The sequence below is a fragment of the Falco biarmicus genome, chromosome 8 (genome assembly GCF_023638135.1).
Source record: "Falco biarmicus isolate bFalBia1 chromosome 8, bFalBia1.pri, whole genome shotgun sequence".
In the NCBI taxonomy this organism is placed as follows: Eukaryota; Metazoa; Chordata; class Aves; order Falconiformes; family Falconidae; genus Falco; species Falco biarmicus.
This window is the reverse complement of record NC_079295.1, coordinates 8,725,290-8,742,243: the sequence shown is the minus strand read 5'-3', so window position 1 is coordinate 8,742,243 and position 16,954 is coordinate 8,725,290. Positions and strand designations below refer to the sequence as shown.

At 43.3% G+C, this 16,954-nt stretch overlaps 1 protein-coding gene across 11 annotated transcripts in view; it reads right to left on the bottom strand.

Moving 5' to 3' along the window:
• The window catches only part of AGAP1 (ArfGAP with GTPase domain, ankyrin repeat and PH domain 1), a 382,734-nt gene that overhangs the window by 122,566 nt on the left and 243,214 nt on the right, over positions 1 to 16,954 (bottom strand). For all 11 annotated transcript variants that reach the window (XM_056350248.1, XM_056350249.1, XM_056350251.1 and 8 more), the window contains one exon: positions 3,927 to 4,095. In XM_056350248.1, the coding sequence (XP_056206223.1) occupies positions 3,927 to 4,095 (169 nt within the window). The remainder of the gene's footprint in view (positions 1 to 3,926; positions 4,096 to 16,954) is intronic.

The following is a 16,954-nucleotide window of genomic DNA, read 5'->3' as shown; positions in this document are numbered from 1 at the left end:
TAGCAAAAAGAAAACTGTCTGCTGAGCACTTGTGAAAGAATAAATTTAAAACATGTCAGATGTCTATTTGATTGCCTATAACTAATACGTGTATTTATTGGCAAATTTGGCACTGAAATCCATACTTAAGGGACAGGTTCAGAAAAATGTTTAATAACAGACCACTGATGTCTTCAAATGAAGACATCATTTACAAAAAGCACAACGTGACTGCTTCAACAATAAAAATGCACAGTGACTTTTTTCGTTTTGAAGTCTGAATGAAAGTAAATTTCCAAGAACAGAAGTTAGTGAAAAATAGGTAAATCTCACCCAAGAAATTATTTTTGTGGGCCTGGGCTATCACCATGTGCAAGCAAAGACAATGAATCCTATTTCCAGGGGCAGTCTGAAACATGACATTTCAGCTGAGCAGCGGTATTCTTTCAATATCTCAGCTTTCCCAGCAACCTGCACATAGCTACGTAACAGCAGAAGGAAAATTAGTCTGTTCCTGACCACTTCAATGATTAAATGAAATATTGTCCTCACTTCTAACTGTGGTGAGTATTACTCTACTTGAGGTACCAAGTCTGCACCGGCAAACGCACAGAAGAATGGAAAGCACCGGTGTTTTGGGGAAGACGTAATATTTGAGGCAATAACAACGTAGCATATTTGCAGGCCTAAAAATAAAAATGGCAAGTACTGGCTCTTTCGCGCTTGGTCCAAACCTTCTCTGGACAGCAGATCTGTGTAGGGAAACCTCCCAAGGAAAAAACAGTAAGAATTTCAGCCCTACAATCAATTCTAAAGCATCATAGAAGATGAAAACAATACTTTACTGGTACTAACAACTGAGAAAAAGCTCTGAGACAGCAGCATAGACTGCAAGGGATAATTTCCAAATGTTTTTAGTTGCGTGACAAAGAACTGCAGAGCTACCAGAAGCCCTCCAGAAGCCGAGCACCGAGTACCCTACAGGTCTCCCATCCACCAGAAGCTGCAACCCTCCCTATAAAAAACACTTTCAATATATCTGACTACATAAAAGTTCAGACCAACAAGCCATGTACAGCTTGTGACAGTGTCTTTTCCTACAACAATAATACTCCCCCTAATGTTTTAAAATCACCCTCTGCAACAGAGCTCTCCAGCCTTACCTGAAACCAAGAGCACTGAGAGTTAAGCTAAGCTGCTGACAGTTATTTCCCAGATCCAGGCTGTCCTACTGGGGTGTTTTTTCTTTTTTTTTTAAGTAATACTCTATTGATTAACAGTTCTTTTTTTTATTCTTATTTGTTTTTAACCCAGTAACGACTGCTCTGATCATCAATTAGCTTTCTCAAAAAAGCTCCTCTGCCTTGCTGCTGCTGATCATTCTGCCTAGTGATGCCATAACCAGACAGACCTCAAATGTGGCTTTTGAGTAAGAAAGATTCAGTGAAGACAGCTTCTCCAGAAGAAACAAATTCTGCAAAGAAAAACCCTAAAAAGGAGATACTGTGGCTGATCACTGAATGTTCCAACCTGAATTTCAGAAGCAATGGCTGCAAGGAAAAATACTACAGTGGGTCTGAAACCACTCGTTGTGTAGGTAGCTGAATTAACAAAATATAACCTAACAAAGATGTTTGCATCTTCGCTGACCCTCTTCTCACACCAAAACCTTAGCCATCCCCCTTCTATATCCTCCAACGCCCAACATGGGCACGAGACAGCAAATAGCAAGGCTGGCCAGCTGCCATGTAGAGCATCAAGCTGTTCAGTCTGCCTTCACCGGCTCCCCCCAGCAAGTTATAAAGATGCTTCAAAACTGCTATGCTTCCAGTCAGCTATAGGGGTAATATAATTAAGACATCAATGCTTGCTTTATCTATGGGAAGAGCACCATGCTAAGATAAGCAGCTCGAGAACTTGCTTAAAATTAAAGAAGGATCAGTGTACCATCCCAGCTGCATGAGAGGGGAAATGAAGGTCTTCAAGGGGGTAATGATACAGAAATCAAGTTCAGCTTCCTTGGATACAACTCTTTTGCGCATTAGGAGGTCATTAATTATCTTAAGACTTACCCATAGTGGATCTCCTGAGCTGTGCTAACAAGACATCAACAAAAGGAAAGTCTTTCAGTATTTCTAAGCAACGTGATAAAGATGTCAAGAGAGAGGACAGAAGCCCCATCTATTCCTGTCATGTTATTTGAAAAAAAACTACCTAAAAGCACAGCTGTCTTCCAGCATTTGCACTTTTAGCATAATTAACTGATCTATTTTAAAACAATTGCTGTGTGATAAAACTGCATGCTAGCCAGGAGACATACATAGTGGCTACCACCACTGCCAGAGCGAGTGGTCTACTGTACATTTTCGTGTAAAGAAAGCATTACATGTGCAGGAAGTCCTGAAACAAAATTAAGGGTGTAATATTCATTTAAGTCACGTATAAGCTGTCTCCCTCTAACCTGCCAACCTAGGCATATGCCAAAACATGTAAACTCCATGCTGTGAATTTTATCTTAATACGTATCTCCGAGTCTGTCTTTGGAAACATACTTCTCTGGAGCAATGAAGTAATTTCTGCCTGTGTTCAAATGTTTTAAAAGCAGAAACCCCTTATTTAAATGTCCTACCGCTGCTTTATTGACTCAGTCCAGCATTTTTCTTCCCTAAATTATGGAATACATTGAAAAACAAAAACACTCCCCACACCCAGTCATCTAAATAAAACAGCAAAATGGAAAACCCAAACCAACCACAAACAATTTTCTCCTACGAACTCTTCCAGTGCCAGCACCAGCTCTGTGCCTCTGGAGGAGGAAGGTTACACATCTTGAAAGAGGCTGATGAAATCATGGCTTCAGACATGTCAGGTCCCAAGCCAAACTAATAGAACATGCCACGCAAGATCTTCAGGATGTCTGCGCAGTGGCACCACTGTAAAGCCACAAGGCTTCTTTTCCCCTTCTCCTTTTACAAACATTCATCTGAACATCCACAGTTAAAAGGAAAATCCTTCTCCCTCTTCCCCTAACACTGAGGAATACACATCGCAAAGCCAGAAGGAATTACTTCTTGGCTTGAAGCGTAAGATAACTATTACTATCCAAGAAAAGACTTTTGAGTAGCAGGGTGACCAAGCTCCCTCCTGCGGTTGCTTGTGCTACCTGTGCAGCGTGTATTGCACAGGGACAAAAGTGTGTTTGGATGGCTTCGCTGGCACTTGCTGAAGGTGTCTACGTTAATCATAAATGAAAAAGGCACTCGGCACTTTATGGACATCATCCCAAACATGCTGACAAAACTTCCACACCAACACTATACCATTATGAGCTCTGTATAAGCTGTGCATTTTACAAGACAAATTGTCTTAAATGTTTTTCCTTAACGCAATTTTTTAAATCCACTTAGCTGTATGGACAAGTACTTCCGCGAATAGTAAACTTCTTTGTTTAGAGCTCACAAGGAGCTATAAACTACTTCCATTAACAAACTAAAATAGCTTTCTGCAGAAAAATCTTGCTATTGCAAAAACCAAATTGATGCATCCTTCTAAAGGTGGAAAGAAGTGCTGTGGATACCACCAGGAAGCCACAAAAACCCCTTTCAAATGATACACCGCCTGTTTTTCCAAAGTATTAGACCTCACAGACCAGTCATACAGCAGCATCAATTCTTCACGTATGTTAATTTCTGTGAAATTATGCAGGGGTTTGGCAAGTCTAATATTTGGCAAGTAACAAATAAAAAAAGATGGATGTTGAAGGTTACTCAAACTCAGAATCTCTTGTGGAAGACAGATCAGCAGTCAGGGCTGGAAAAGTTACACATCAGTGGTTATTTGGATTTGAAAATTATTAATAGATATCACCCCAGTAGTGCAAGACAATTGCCTACAGACACTGGAAATGAAGTCTTTCCCCTTTTTTCCCTAGCATGGTATTCTCTTACCTGAATTGGGAGAGATGTGTAAACTGCTCATGTCCTTGGATAGGCCGTTTGTTTTGGGACTGGAAATGGGCGCACAAGCTGACGTAGCTCGGGGTGGCCTCTTCCCGGGGACTTTCACAGTGGTTCTCAGCAAGTCGATTTCTTTCCCATGAACGTTCTGCATATAGTCCTGGTAAGAGGAAAAAAAAAAAAAACAAAACCAAAACCCACTATCAAACAGGTAGTTCTGTAAGCAATAGAACTAATGAAAACCGGTTTCATCAGACTTTTGCCCTACATCATCCACCCACGCTCACCATATGCTTTTCCCCTTCCTTCCATTTTTTTGATAATCGCCTTCCACACTTCTCACTACAAATAAGCCCCAAAGGCTGAAGCTTTCTAAGACATCTTCCAACCACCAGCTGGGTAAGAGGCAATGCACAACAAGGCTGGTTCTGAGCCTCCTGTAGCAAGGAGTTCACCAGCTTGAAGGTTCCAAACGGAAGACGACAAGGCGGACTGTCCCTCGTGAGTACGCTTACTGGTGTCTCCTCTCTGCCAACGTTTTAAGCACTCATCTCTTTCGCCCTCAAATTTGCCTGAAACTGGTCAGCAGGCACAGAAGTTATGAAAGGGCACTGCCTGGTAAGGTTTCTGCAATTACAACATTCTTTCCTTAGGATGGGATCCTTCCTCCTGACACATGCAAAATCATAGAAGGGAAAAACCATGCAAATTGTGTCCGATTAGAGTAAACACAATAAAACCCGGAAGCCAGAAGTGGAAAAGGCTTTTCCTAATTCTTGTTTGGAAAGCCCACAAAGAGGAAATAAGCAGACAAACCCAGCCAGCAGTCAATGACTGGAGCCAAGCCATCGCTTCCCGAGAAATCCATGAGAAAGTTCTTCAAATTGCAAAAAGCTTCTGGAAAAAACAGGCTCTTGAGACTCTGCTTTCCAGCTTCAAAAGCATTGCCTAAATTATCTGTGGGATGCTTCAGATGAAAACAGAAAAGGAAATGGACATGGGTGCCTTTATCAAGACAATTCATTAAGGTGAGACAGCCACTGAGGCTGCAATCCTGCCATACCTCAGAAGAGAGATTTCCAGTAGAGATGGTGCATGTTAAAGCCAGTAAACAAGACACCAAAGTTTTCATCTCCTGGCACACATGTTTGTGTTTACTCTCATTTCAGAAAAAAGAATTTGAAACTGGAACAACTATGAGGACACAAAAAAACCAAAACCACAAAAGAGACTGTATCTTACGAGAAGCCATTCAAGGTGGGTAGCACAGGGCAGCAAAGACAAGGGTGAACAAGGGAAGAGCACAGCACAAAACCACATCTGGGTATATGTGTACCCCAAGAGGAAAACAGCAATTTGAACTAAAGATTGGGAAAAGATCTGGGCTTAAGCTAGAAACCAAGGGCATGGTATACTTGAGCAATATTCTACAGGGAGCAGCTGGGAGAAAAGACTAATTCCTTTTCAGACAGAACCTGACCAACTTACAGGGGCCTGGGTGATGCTGTGGGCATCTGCACGAGCAAAGACTTGCCAGCTGAGACGTAACTCCCAGCTGTCCGAGTGGCCAGGGCAAGATTTAGCCACATCACAGGCAATATATATGAAAGACTACCAGTATTACCTAGGCTGGTTCCAAACCTGCAGCATACAGACCTGTGCACCGCCAGAGCATCAATTTTACAAATAAATACCTGAATGGACTAAAAGCACACCCAAAGTCTAAATCACTCCTGCCACAATAGAGGGAGCAATCAGCTCCCTCGTAAAATTCCTTCCACCTTTGACAGGTTTTACAAAACAAATTACATATTCTGCTCAAAAAAATCAACAATCTACTACCGGACCAGCATTCATTTCTTCGTAGCTAACATTAATCTGTGATAAGCCCCCAAAACTAAGCCATCACAGCAGCTTTTTTATTTTTCTCCCCTAGCTGTTTGAGAATTATTAATAGCAAAAAGAGGAGGTCTGAACAATTTGTAGGGAGAGGACACGGAGCTGTGCTGCCAAAAGAAACAAAGGCAATCCATTAATAAAAATTCATTCACTAGGTGTTAAAAATGAACAAAACTGTTTCATCTATAAATTATCAAGTTGGCGTAACTTTCTTGTTCAAGTGTCAGTCCTTCACAAATTAAAATACAATAAGCAGAACATAATTGAGCATTTATTGCTTATGGGCTCTAAAATGAGGCTTAATCAGATAGTGACTAAACCTCAGCATGTACTCTTTTTAATAGACACATTTTATTTTATTTAATGTACAACCACCAGCATATTCCATTTAAATTTGAGAAGGTGGTGTTTACTCCAAGTTCTTCAGATGAATAGTGTGCACGATTTCCCTGCTACCCTGCCAACTCGTGAGATGTGACAGGGCATTATTAAAGCCCTTTTAATTGAGAGTAAACCAGGCTTAGGTGAGCTATAAACCATTTGAGAGAGCGAATGTTGGCAAACAGGAAATAAATGCGCTGCAGCCATACCGTTATTATACGAAAGTGCCCAAACACAACAGATGCCACATAGGTATTAATGTCAGCTTAAATATTTATAGGGATATATCAAATGTAAATAATAAAGCCCCTTTCATTGTGTGCAAGATGCATAGCGATAATCTCTGTATTTCCCCGAGGAGGAGAGGCAAGCACCAAGTTTCCAGTCGGCGGAGCATCCGCCCCCACGCGCGCTCCTTCAGATCTGCACTTGGGGAATAAAAGTTAAAACTACAAAATAATGTCGCGGCTTCAGAAGCGCAATGGAGGGTTTGATCAGATTAGAACAGATGAGGGTCTTGCTGTCATCTGGAATATGCTGTGTTAAAGAGAAGACAGCAAGCCCGATTTTGATATGCAAATGTTACAGATATAACTCCCCTAGATGTTAGTTGTAGAAAATGCTGATCCGAGAAAAAAGGGGAAAAAACCCTTTAACAAGGCCTGAGGGTAATTCAAAGCCAAGTACTTTTAAACAGCACTTAACAAGTCCCTAGAGCCCACTCAACAGTGGGCCACCCCAGAAGTGCCATCTTCTGCCCCTCAACAGCTTGAAAAAGTAGTAATTGCAAATCCATTTGCATTTTTCTTCTCAACTTGTCTATGTTCATCATTCAGTAACACAGGGTAAAAAAAAAAAAAAAAAGAAAGAAAAAAAAATGAAAAGCAAAACAAGCAGCAAAGGGAACCCTCCCCAAACATGTGGATAACAGGAGAAGCCAGCGCCCCAGTCCCCCGCACCCCTGCGCTTGCACCTTCGCCATCACTTGTTTTTTACATTTCGCTCCTAATTATGTTGCATCTATTGCCATACACTTAATTAGCTGCATTAATGTGATTTCTTTTCACATAGTCAAGCAATTAAGAGCTATGATTGAGTTTCATTCAATTAGCCTCAACAAACATGCTAATTGATGTCCCAGATGCAAATGAGGTGCAATGAGAGAAACCTGCTAGCAATTGAGAGCTGTGGCGGGGAGACCCACAGCTCTCAGCTTGCTGACAGCAGCACAGCTTAACATGGCTCCCACCTTCTGCGGAGCTGCCTTCGGAGGCAGGGGGTGGGGTGGGGAGACAAGCCATTAGTGCCTCAGTTGTCCCAAATAGATCCCTACAGGAATAACGGGCAGCGCTGAATCAAATCGACGTCGTCTCCAATTCTCACAGCAACGGCGGCTACGCCGCGCCGGGGAGGAGCGCGCCGTTTTCCTGCAGTTGGGTAGGCATTCCAGACCCTGCCAACACCACGGACGCTTCAGCTAAGGACGATAAAAAGTCTCCATCTCATCTCCGAGCTCGTGAAATACTACGCAGGTAATGGCCTGCGGTTATCAGTAACTGGCAACTTAATCTTAGTCAGCTGTGGGGCAATGCCGCCTCTTCAAGTTAAGGCCAGAACGCATCAATCAATCAATAATCCCTAAAAATGCGCTCGCTATATTGATTCTCATTGCTTTTCATCCTGAGGTTACCGTTAGCGGTTTGCGCAAATATAGTGCTGCTGAGGTGTTAATTTGACTACTCAAGGCCATTGACCATTATCTAGAGGACTAAATAAACTGTTAAAATATCAGCGAAAATCGTAAAAGCCACATTGACTGAAGATGACACAAAATATTACTTGACAGCGCCACAAAATGAATCGCCTTGAGTAAGAAAGAAACGATGTGCCATGACACAGAATAACGTAAAGTAAAATTACTTTAGTTCTGCTCTTAATACAGGCTCTCCGTTTACAACAGCAGATATTAATTTAACCAATTAACTGAACAGAAGCTTTTCAGACATGCAAATGGGTATGATGATGTTTTCTAAACAGACCTACCAAAAAGAAGCACTGCTATTTTGGGGAGAAGAGGGCTTCTGTTTTCAAATGCCAGGGGGTGTTAACCTCGCTGCTGTACCTTGCACTGACTTCTATTGCCTTCAGAGCTGGAGAAGACATTCCACCAAGGGCCACAAGCTGCACCCAGGTTACGTGATGCTTCCAGCTAGCTGCCTACTTTCTCCCAGCCGGGAAGACTGAAGACAAGAGGCAAGCATCTCTTCCTCCACAGCCATGCTGGGCGCTGCTGCTGCCTGCTTGGCCCCTTTTTTTTGTTCAGGGGAGGAAGGACATATGGATCAGACCGAAGGAAAGGCCAAAGAAAGTGCTGGCTGTTGCTTCCATGAAGCTGGGACTCAAAATCCCAGCATCCAAGCCTATCACAGTTATCTCTAATACCTTTGCTAAAGGACCACTGAGCATGTGGCAGCATGGCTCCTCCCTAGAATGATCCTTATGTGAAAGGTGTGGCTCATGTTAGGTAGGTAACACCGTGGGTATCAAAAACGTGATGGAGCTTGAGGATTTTCAAATGTCACTAATATAAGAGACGGTCATCCTTGCCATGTACACGCAGAAAAATGCCTTTCTGCTACCTAGGTTGTATTTCAAAAACATAGTATTTCATTATCAGTGCATTAAGCAAGAAAATGTGTTATGAACGCTGAGTTACTGAATATAATATTTATCACTTAGTACCCTGACAGCTAAATCCCCCGTGCTTTTTTTGCATAGCTGCTTGCATGCAAAAACAGGAGTACAAATCCCCCGGTCCTTAAGGCAGGTGCTTTCCTCTTCGATTTGCACAATTGCAAAATATTTTCCAAGGTAACAGAAGACAAGCCCATGAAGAACGAGAGGTGAACTGCTTTACTCCGCCAGGCTTCTGCCGCAGCCTGCCCACACGGGCAGGTTCAGTTCTGCCCTGGCAGCAGCAGAAGAACCGGACTCTTTCTGCGGGAACTGCTTTGGACCGTGCTTCTGTCCTGGGACCACAGTGAAACCGCTGATGCTGCAACCCAGTCTTCCTGGCCAAGAAACCTCACCAAGACGACAGAAGGATCAAGCTGAAGACAACAACAATCTGGGCCTCCCGTGGCTGGGCTCAGCTGGCCTGTGGCTAGAGAGAAACCCCTTCACTGGAGTTACATTTTTTACATCACGGCACTAGGTGAACGGGACTCAAAGCTCTCGTCAAAACCACTCATCTCAGGATTGCCATGTGTCATAACACCAACATTTTAAAACGTACCTCCTCCCTCCCCATGCGTTTCTTCCACCACGCACCTGTCCCACCGCCACCCTTTTCCAACACACAACGTACCGAACAAGACAGACTCTCCAAGAGCAGCACTTCTCCATGTCTACAATGGTAAGCAAGTAAGAGCATCACACTTTTTCTCATTTTGAGCTATTACAACCTCTCAGAAGGAGCCCGCTTTTCCGGCACTAGGAACTGGTCCAGGCCCAGGATCCTTCCCAGATCTGTCTCTGCTTTACACTGAGTTTCTGAGGAAAATTCATCTGAGGAACCTTCATTTCGTGGCTGTTTCCCCGCACTGTTCAACCGGACAAAACGCTCCCGAGGGTTAGCTGGCTGAGGCTGAGAGAGCGTTTCCCAATTTAAGGCAACATAAAAATTATTAGGGAAGTTTACGGTTGCACCTCTGGATGACATTTTAAAGACTGTGGGTGGTGTATTTTTTGAAACACAATTCCAATTTCTCGAGCTGACCTATTTGACCCACAAAACCTATTGTTCCCCCTCAGCAACAACTGCTTCCGACAAACAAAACCCCATCCCCTTCCCTGCAAACGAGACCAAAGCCCCCAAACCCCTGGCAGACCGGTAAATGGATGGAGCCTCGACTTTTGTGCCTCTGCATGGCAGTCAGACATTTTTATTGCAAAATGCCGTCTGGAAAAGATGCAAAACAAAATTGCTAAACTGCAAAAAGAAGAAAAGGGGGGTGGGGGGGAGAGGAAAAAAACAAAAGGCCCCCTTCCCTTTGCTTATTGAGTTCAAAGGCATAACATGCAGCACCCTGCAGCAAATGGGAAGCTACACTAATTTTAAAGCCATAAAACGCTATAAAGTGCCCTGCGGGGCAGGACTACACTGAAGCTAGTTGCACCTAAATAAGACATGGTTCATTTACTTCGCAGCTTAGCCTAATGTAATCATCAGCGGATTTCTAGCCTAGAGTTGTAACAGGCAAATAGCCGATACTGTGGAGGCGACACTCCCAGCCATTGAGGGGCCTCAGCTAGATTGCTGTTGATTAGAAAATTTTTCAGTTTTGACAAGCACTTAATGAACATAAATCGCTCCTTGATTGGTTTCCATTCGGGGCCACAGGCACACCTAAGAAGAAACAAAAGTCTCCAACTCCTCTCTCCTCCCTTCCCAGGAAGGACTTCAGCAGCAGACCTACCATCAGGTTATGAGCCACAGTGGAATATATTCATCAAATGTTCTTGTTAAATTAGCCATCCTCCCCTCTCGCATATAAATACAGGCATAATATCATTCGGCTTCATCATGTATAGTTAATCTTAAGAAAAGCAACAAAATGTTATTTTCTGAAGAGAACGCAGCAATGAAAACGCATTCTGGAAAACACTGATCACCCTAAAGCATTCTCTCCTGACAAAAAGAAGGTCATCTCAAATCTGCTTTATTCACATTGGGAATCAAGAACATTAAATTTCAGTAATAAAAAGAATTGACTATAGCTATACTATGGTGTTAATCAGTTCGATCAGTGTTGCAGGGGAGGAAGTTAGGGCGACACTTTCAACACAAAAACAGTTTCATAAAATGTTGGAGGTTTGGGTTGTGTTTTTTTTTTTTAAATAGATCACTCATTTTCATAAAATCTTAAGAAAATTCTTCTGTCTGCACTTCACTTCTCATTCAGACTTTGTAACAAGAACTGCTGTAAGAGATATATCAGCTTTTTACCATCCTGAGTAATTTATGAAGCATTTATATCCACAGCAGTTAGCACTGCTGGACAGGAAGCTCTAATTTTATAAAACCCTGTGATTAATTAATAGCTTGGCTTTCACTATTTAAATTGCAACTCAATCCGATACCAAAAATTTTCCCTGCCTTTTTGAAGAGCGAGTAGATATATGACACCGAAACGTGCATTTGCTGGTCTCTACTACATACTGCAAGTTTGCACAGCTCTGCAATAGCAGTATTGTGTTTGCTACAATATCCTATGCTAACTATGTGATAAATCTTGTCGTGCCCTCTGAAATGAATGGACTTGAAGCAAAAAATGCTTCACGTTCACCTTTGTGCATTTGGTGACCTGTGAGTATCTGTAACAGGTCATGGAAGTGATTGTAAGAAGTTACTGTGAATAAATCAGCCTCCCTCTCCTTCCCCACCAGCTGGGATTACATATCTGGAGTATTTCACAGGGTGGCTTTGCTGACCATCAGGAACGGCAACCTGACTTTTCACTCAGCAGAGTGGGTGCAACGGCACTTTCAAGCAAGACTATTTCTAGTATGAGAAGCCACAAAGCCCGGGAGGTGGGGGGGAAATAATTTCCCTTGACAGCTATCCCAAACAATAGGTCACACTTAAGGACAGCAAACACATTTCAGCTTCTATTTTCATTATCCGTTTTTAAGTTTTTCTCCCAAACCCATCTCCACTCCACTGCATCATTAAGACAATTATGAAATTTTCCAGGAAGCTATAAAGTGAATGAGTGACCTGTACAGCCATACCACTTCATAAAAGCCTCTCTTGCTTTTAAAATATTGTAGGTTATCTATTTTAATTTTGGTATCTTTACCCAAAAAAGTTACAGCAGCATGATTAACGCTCATTCTTTCCATAAAGGTCAGTTATCCTCTAGTTATCACTAGAAGCAATGAGCAATGTAAATTCACAGTGAAACATGCTGGAACTCAGAAAGGAAAGCTCTGGGAAATGTAAGTCAATACTGTTAGGAAGGAGAATGCCACTCTGAACACGGCTTTGATGAAAAGGCTTCCAGAAAGAGTGTGAGCTCTGGTGAGTGGAAAAAATAAGGCATCAACTCATCACCTGTAACAAGCAATTACTACACACATATTTTGTCACTACTCCTATCATTCATTTTTTCTATCTTAACCAATGTTTTCGGTGTATTAATGGATGCAATGACTATAATAAAAACTTGCACACACTTCAAACAGATCTATCTTCATCACCATTCAAACTACAGCCTTATTTCTGCTCTGTAGCATTTGCTTTGATCACTGCTCTTTCAGGAGGTACAGCTACATCTTAGGTGAAAAACAACATACACGCATCCTTCTGTCAGTTTAAATATGTATTTATCAAAGCCTGACTTGAGGATTAGTTGTTCATGGGGAGGCCAGCTAGAAAGGTTTCCAGAGCCAGCCCATCTCCAGCTTTACATTCCCTGTGAAGCAAAAACAGGGGAAAAAAACCATGGGCATACACGATGGTATTTTGGAAATACACAAGAGCATGAATATTTCTATTAAAGCAACACAAACAACACACTTTGGGCTATTAAACAGCCTGAGGTAATGCAACCCTGAAAATCAGGCTGAACCGAACCGATGGCCGTGGGTGGTTATCCGTAACTGCGAAGGCAAGCGCTGCTGCCTGGGCTAGAGCAACACCGGGCTGTGCCGCCGGAGCTGCCCACGGGGCAGGCAAGCATGCCGCGCAGCCCGGCCAGCACGGTGTTCTCTGAAAAAAGAGGAGAGACGGACCACTTCATTTGCAAGCACATTTTCTATGTTCAAATCACTCTGGCAAATCATATGAACTGGTAAGGATCAAAAATGCCAACTGCAGCTTTAAGAAAAATGCTGTGTATTAAGGAGCCTGAGAAAAGCGCATGGATCTACCACAGCTCCAGATACCAACAGGGAGTGTTTTCAATGCCTCCTATTTCTCACCACATCTCCTTTTCCTGGATGAAGCAGCCAAGCAAAGAAAGCTCAAGTGAAAGTCTGGGTCCCCATCCCAAGTCACAAAGGATTTTACAGGCCCACAAATTGGGTCTGTTTTGTATCATCTTCCAAGATGTGTCCGTGTAATATATTGTTGAAGCTCTTGCGCGAAGTTTAGCCTAGTGTCGGATATGACTCCTTACCAGGCTGAAATCTTGCTTTTTTTAAAGACTTTTTTTGAGGCTAGAACAACACTGCCAATGCTCCCTGCGAGCCAGCTCACGCACGCTGGCCATCCGCTCAGCACTGTTTTCAAGGAAGAGTGTTGAAACTGTGGCTACTGTCAAGGTGAACTGAGCGAAGCAGGTGAACCCACACGCTTTTCAAGGAGACAAAGACAGGCTTTCTCCCCTCAGTCACCGCTACAGCCCTCCACACCTCAATGCAGGTCATCAAACCAGACCAGCAAGGATGGGAGCCAGGTTAAAGAGCAGCATTACTGCAATACAGACCTCAGCAAGTAAAAATCAACCTTGCTGTGTAGGTACCTGGGATTTATAGACCATGTGTGTTCTAGATGGGCATCAGATCTTCCTTCTCCTGCCTTTAAGATGCTGTTCTTTCCCCTAAACAGCCACAGCACTGTGCTTTTATGTGAAATCAAATCGAGAACAGATTATATGTAAGAGGGAAAGAAGCACCTTTCCCTAAAAAAAGCTGTTTTCAGCTTTTTTTTCTTTTCTTTTTCTTCTCCTTCTTTTCATAAATGAGGGGCAGTGATGACGATGGGGATACCAGAGCAGAAAATGGACATCCACAGCTAAAGCTTTGTCATCTACTGACCTGTGGCATGATGGCAACCCTCTGCGAGACAGACAGTGGTGAAACATCATCAGCTATTCATCGGGATAAGGCTTAGATGAAGCAGCGGCATGTAACGCTGCCCAGCAGGTATTCCGGTGAATACATTTCGGGAGCCCTCGCGCATGGCATTCTACCATTAAAAGCCAAGAGATGCCTAGACAAATTCCCCTGGGTCCCTTTGGGGAGGGCTGACACTGAATTTGTCGGCCAGAATTTTAGTCATCCACTCAACGGCTATACTCCAGACATGTAAGATGAATAGGTAGCTATGGTGAACTTTGAAGCCTGCAGGTCAAAGTTCTCTCTCATTATCCCCACCATTTTCTATCGGCATAGCTCCTCAGCATCCCAAGGGACAGGAAGGTTTGAGGCTCTTGAAAAAAACCTGACATGACCAAGTCAGGAAACAGTAGGGTGCTTATGTACATATATTTTTCTTTCCCCGTTTTCCTCTCCCCCTACTTTCTTGAAAAGAAAGAATACGAATTTAGCTATTGTGTCAAACGTCAACCTGGTGGCATTAGTAGTTACTCATTTAGCTGGCACAATACAGCAGTCATTTCAACACGCTGCCCTGCCCAACAGGCCTGACCCTTCCAGGGACACCTCCTCTGTAAGAAAGGTACTAATTTGATTTTTCACTCCCCACCCAAAACCCTTTCATTTTGTAGCCAGTCCTTTCAAGGAGGATGGCAGTACTGAATTTCTGCAAGACGGACACATTCTCTATATTAAAAACACTGCCCTCGTGCCCCAGCCGCCACCAAACGCATCTGACCGAGACAACTCATCCACTTCTGGCCACATCTCAAACAATATTTAATACAGCGCTCACTGTCAGCCATTAAAAATTATAATAGGTTCTTCCAACGCAGGTGTTGCGTTCTGACTCAAACCACAGCCTGGAAAGCCTGAATTATCTCTTAAATTTACTTTTTCTGCCACCACTAGAGGCCAGCCCACCTTCCGCTTCACAGAGTTACAACTGCAAAATCTGGTACCACCAAAGTGACCTGCACACCTCAGATCACCCAATTCTAACTAACAGAACAGATTACCGTCCGTTTTTTCAAAAGTGAAACTGACTTTAGATGGTTAACAGGTGCTTTTCTTCAGTGCTATTTAATGGGAAGGTTGGTCCTTATTTTTTGAAACAATGTAACAAATTATCCCAAACATCAATGCAAGCACCTAAACACTGATCAGTTTCTTTGCCTTCCAGTGCAACAAGCAACAAGCAGATCCAGGTAAAAAACAACTACCAAAACCCAACCAGGTGATGGGAGTCCTGTTTCCTGGAAAATCCATTCCCCTGGCAGTAGCCAAGAAGAAAATTCTGACTTTCCTGCCTGCAAAGCTTTGGACAAACAGTACTGGGAGTCCAATTGGCTTTAGGTGTCTGGCAGCACCTCTTCCTCCCGCTGTGGTCTGCACAGGGCAGAGAAAATGCTACTCACTAGTGCCTGAGGGATGATGAATGCTCTGCAGGGTATATTAACAATAGATAATTGACAATAAGTAGTCCATTGACAGGATGGAAACATACAGCAGAAGTGGTGGCAGCAACTCTTGGAAGGCTAAAGACAATAGAAACAAGGCATTAAGCCAGCATCATTTAGAATACAAATCATGTCACAGAAAGACATCAACACAAATAAGCAGAACCCTTGGTACTCCTGGCGAGTGGGTTCAGTACGGGTGTCCCAAGAAGCACCCGAACAAGTACATTTTCCTGGCGGCTTCTTGTCAGCTCGGGGCTGAGCACGGTCCCTCACCGCTCCCTACCCACGTACAGCCAAGGGAGCAGCAGTACGTTACAAACCTCTCCCATCCACACAAGGAGGTCTGGGCACATGGAAACCCGGAGAAGCCATGTACCTTTTTCTTGGGGTGTGTGGGGGGGGCACGGTGGGGGATAGAGGGAAACAATTACAGGCTAGTAATTACTTCTTCTTTAAATGGATTCTCTCTAATCTCCAATGGATTTACCTCTAATCTCAAAGTAATTACCTCTAATCTCAATGGATTCTCACTCTAGGGAGGCTAAGCAGCTCCAGGGAAGCCCACAGAGAAGAAGTACTCTATTGTCTGCAAGAGGCAATGAAAAACTAACACGTGCACAGCAAGCACCAGGAACAATAGTGCACTTCCACAAAGCGAGGAAGGGACCTGGGCGCAGACAATGGCAGCTTGCCTCCTCCTTGCTTGGTGACCCAGACTTGGCCAACACAATCTAAGGGAAGCTCCTGTGGGAGCTCCATGGGGGCTGCCTCAAAGGCACGCATAGCATCCGTGCCTCCCTTCTGTGACCAACACCAATATACAATTCACGTGTTGTGGGACTACTTGATGGCAGAATTCCCCAAATTTAAATGCACTAAGAGTGGCCAAAGAGGGACTTGTACAGTTACACAAAAAGGAACAGTGAAAACCTTGCTCCAGAACACAACGTCTGAGGGAGAAGATTGTTGATGGAAAGCAGCAATGCCTTGAAGCTGGTTGTCATCTAACTTATTTAAAAGATTTTAAGAATCACAGACATAACATCAGAAACTATAGCAAAGCATTATTATAGCAGGATCTGATACTATGAAATCTTGCATCAAAGCAGAGAAAGTGCTAATATTCAGCAGCCAGGGAACAGCAAGCTGCTGCAAGCAGAGCAGCAGTGTGGCCGTGCTCCTCAGACATCGCCCATGTAAAGCAGAAGCTTCCTGCCAGTTCCATGTGCAGGTCTATAAGCCCCAAAGCACATCGACAGAAACGCATCTGATTGAAACCTTGGTTTTCACTCCTTAATGAAAAATTGCCCAGGAGCTCAAAATGAAACCAACAGGACTAGAAACAACTGGCCCTAAAAATCTTAAAATTGGCCACCCTCCAATTTTTGCATGTGG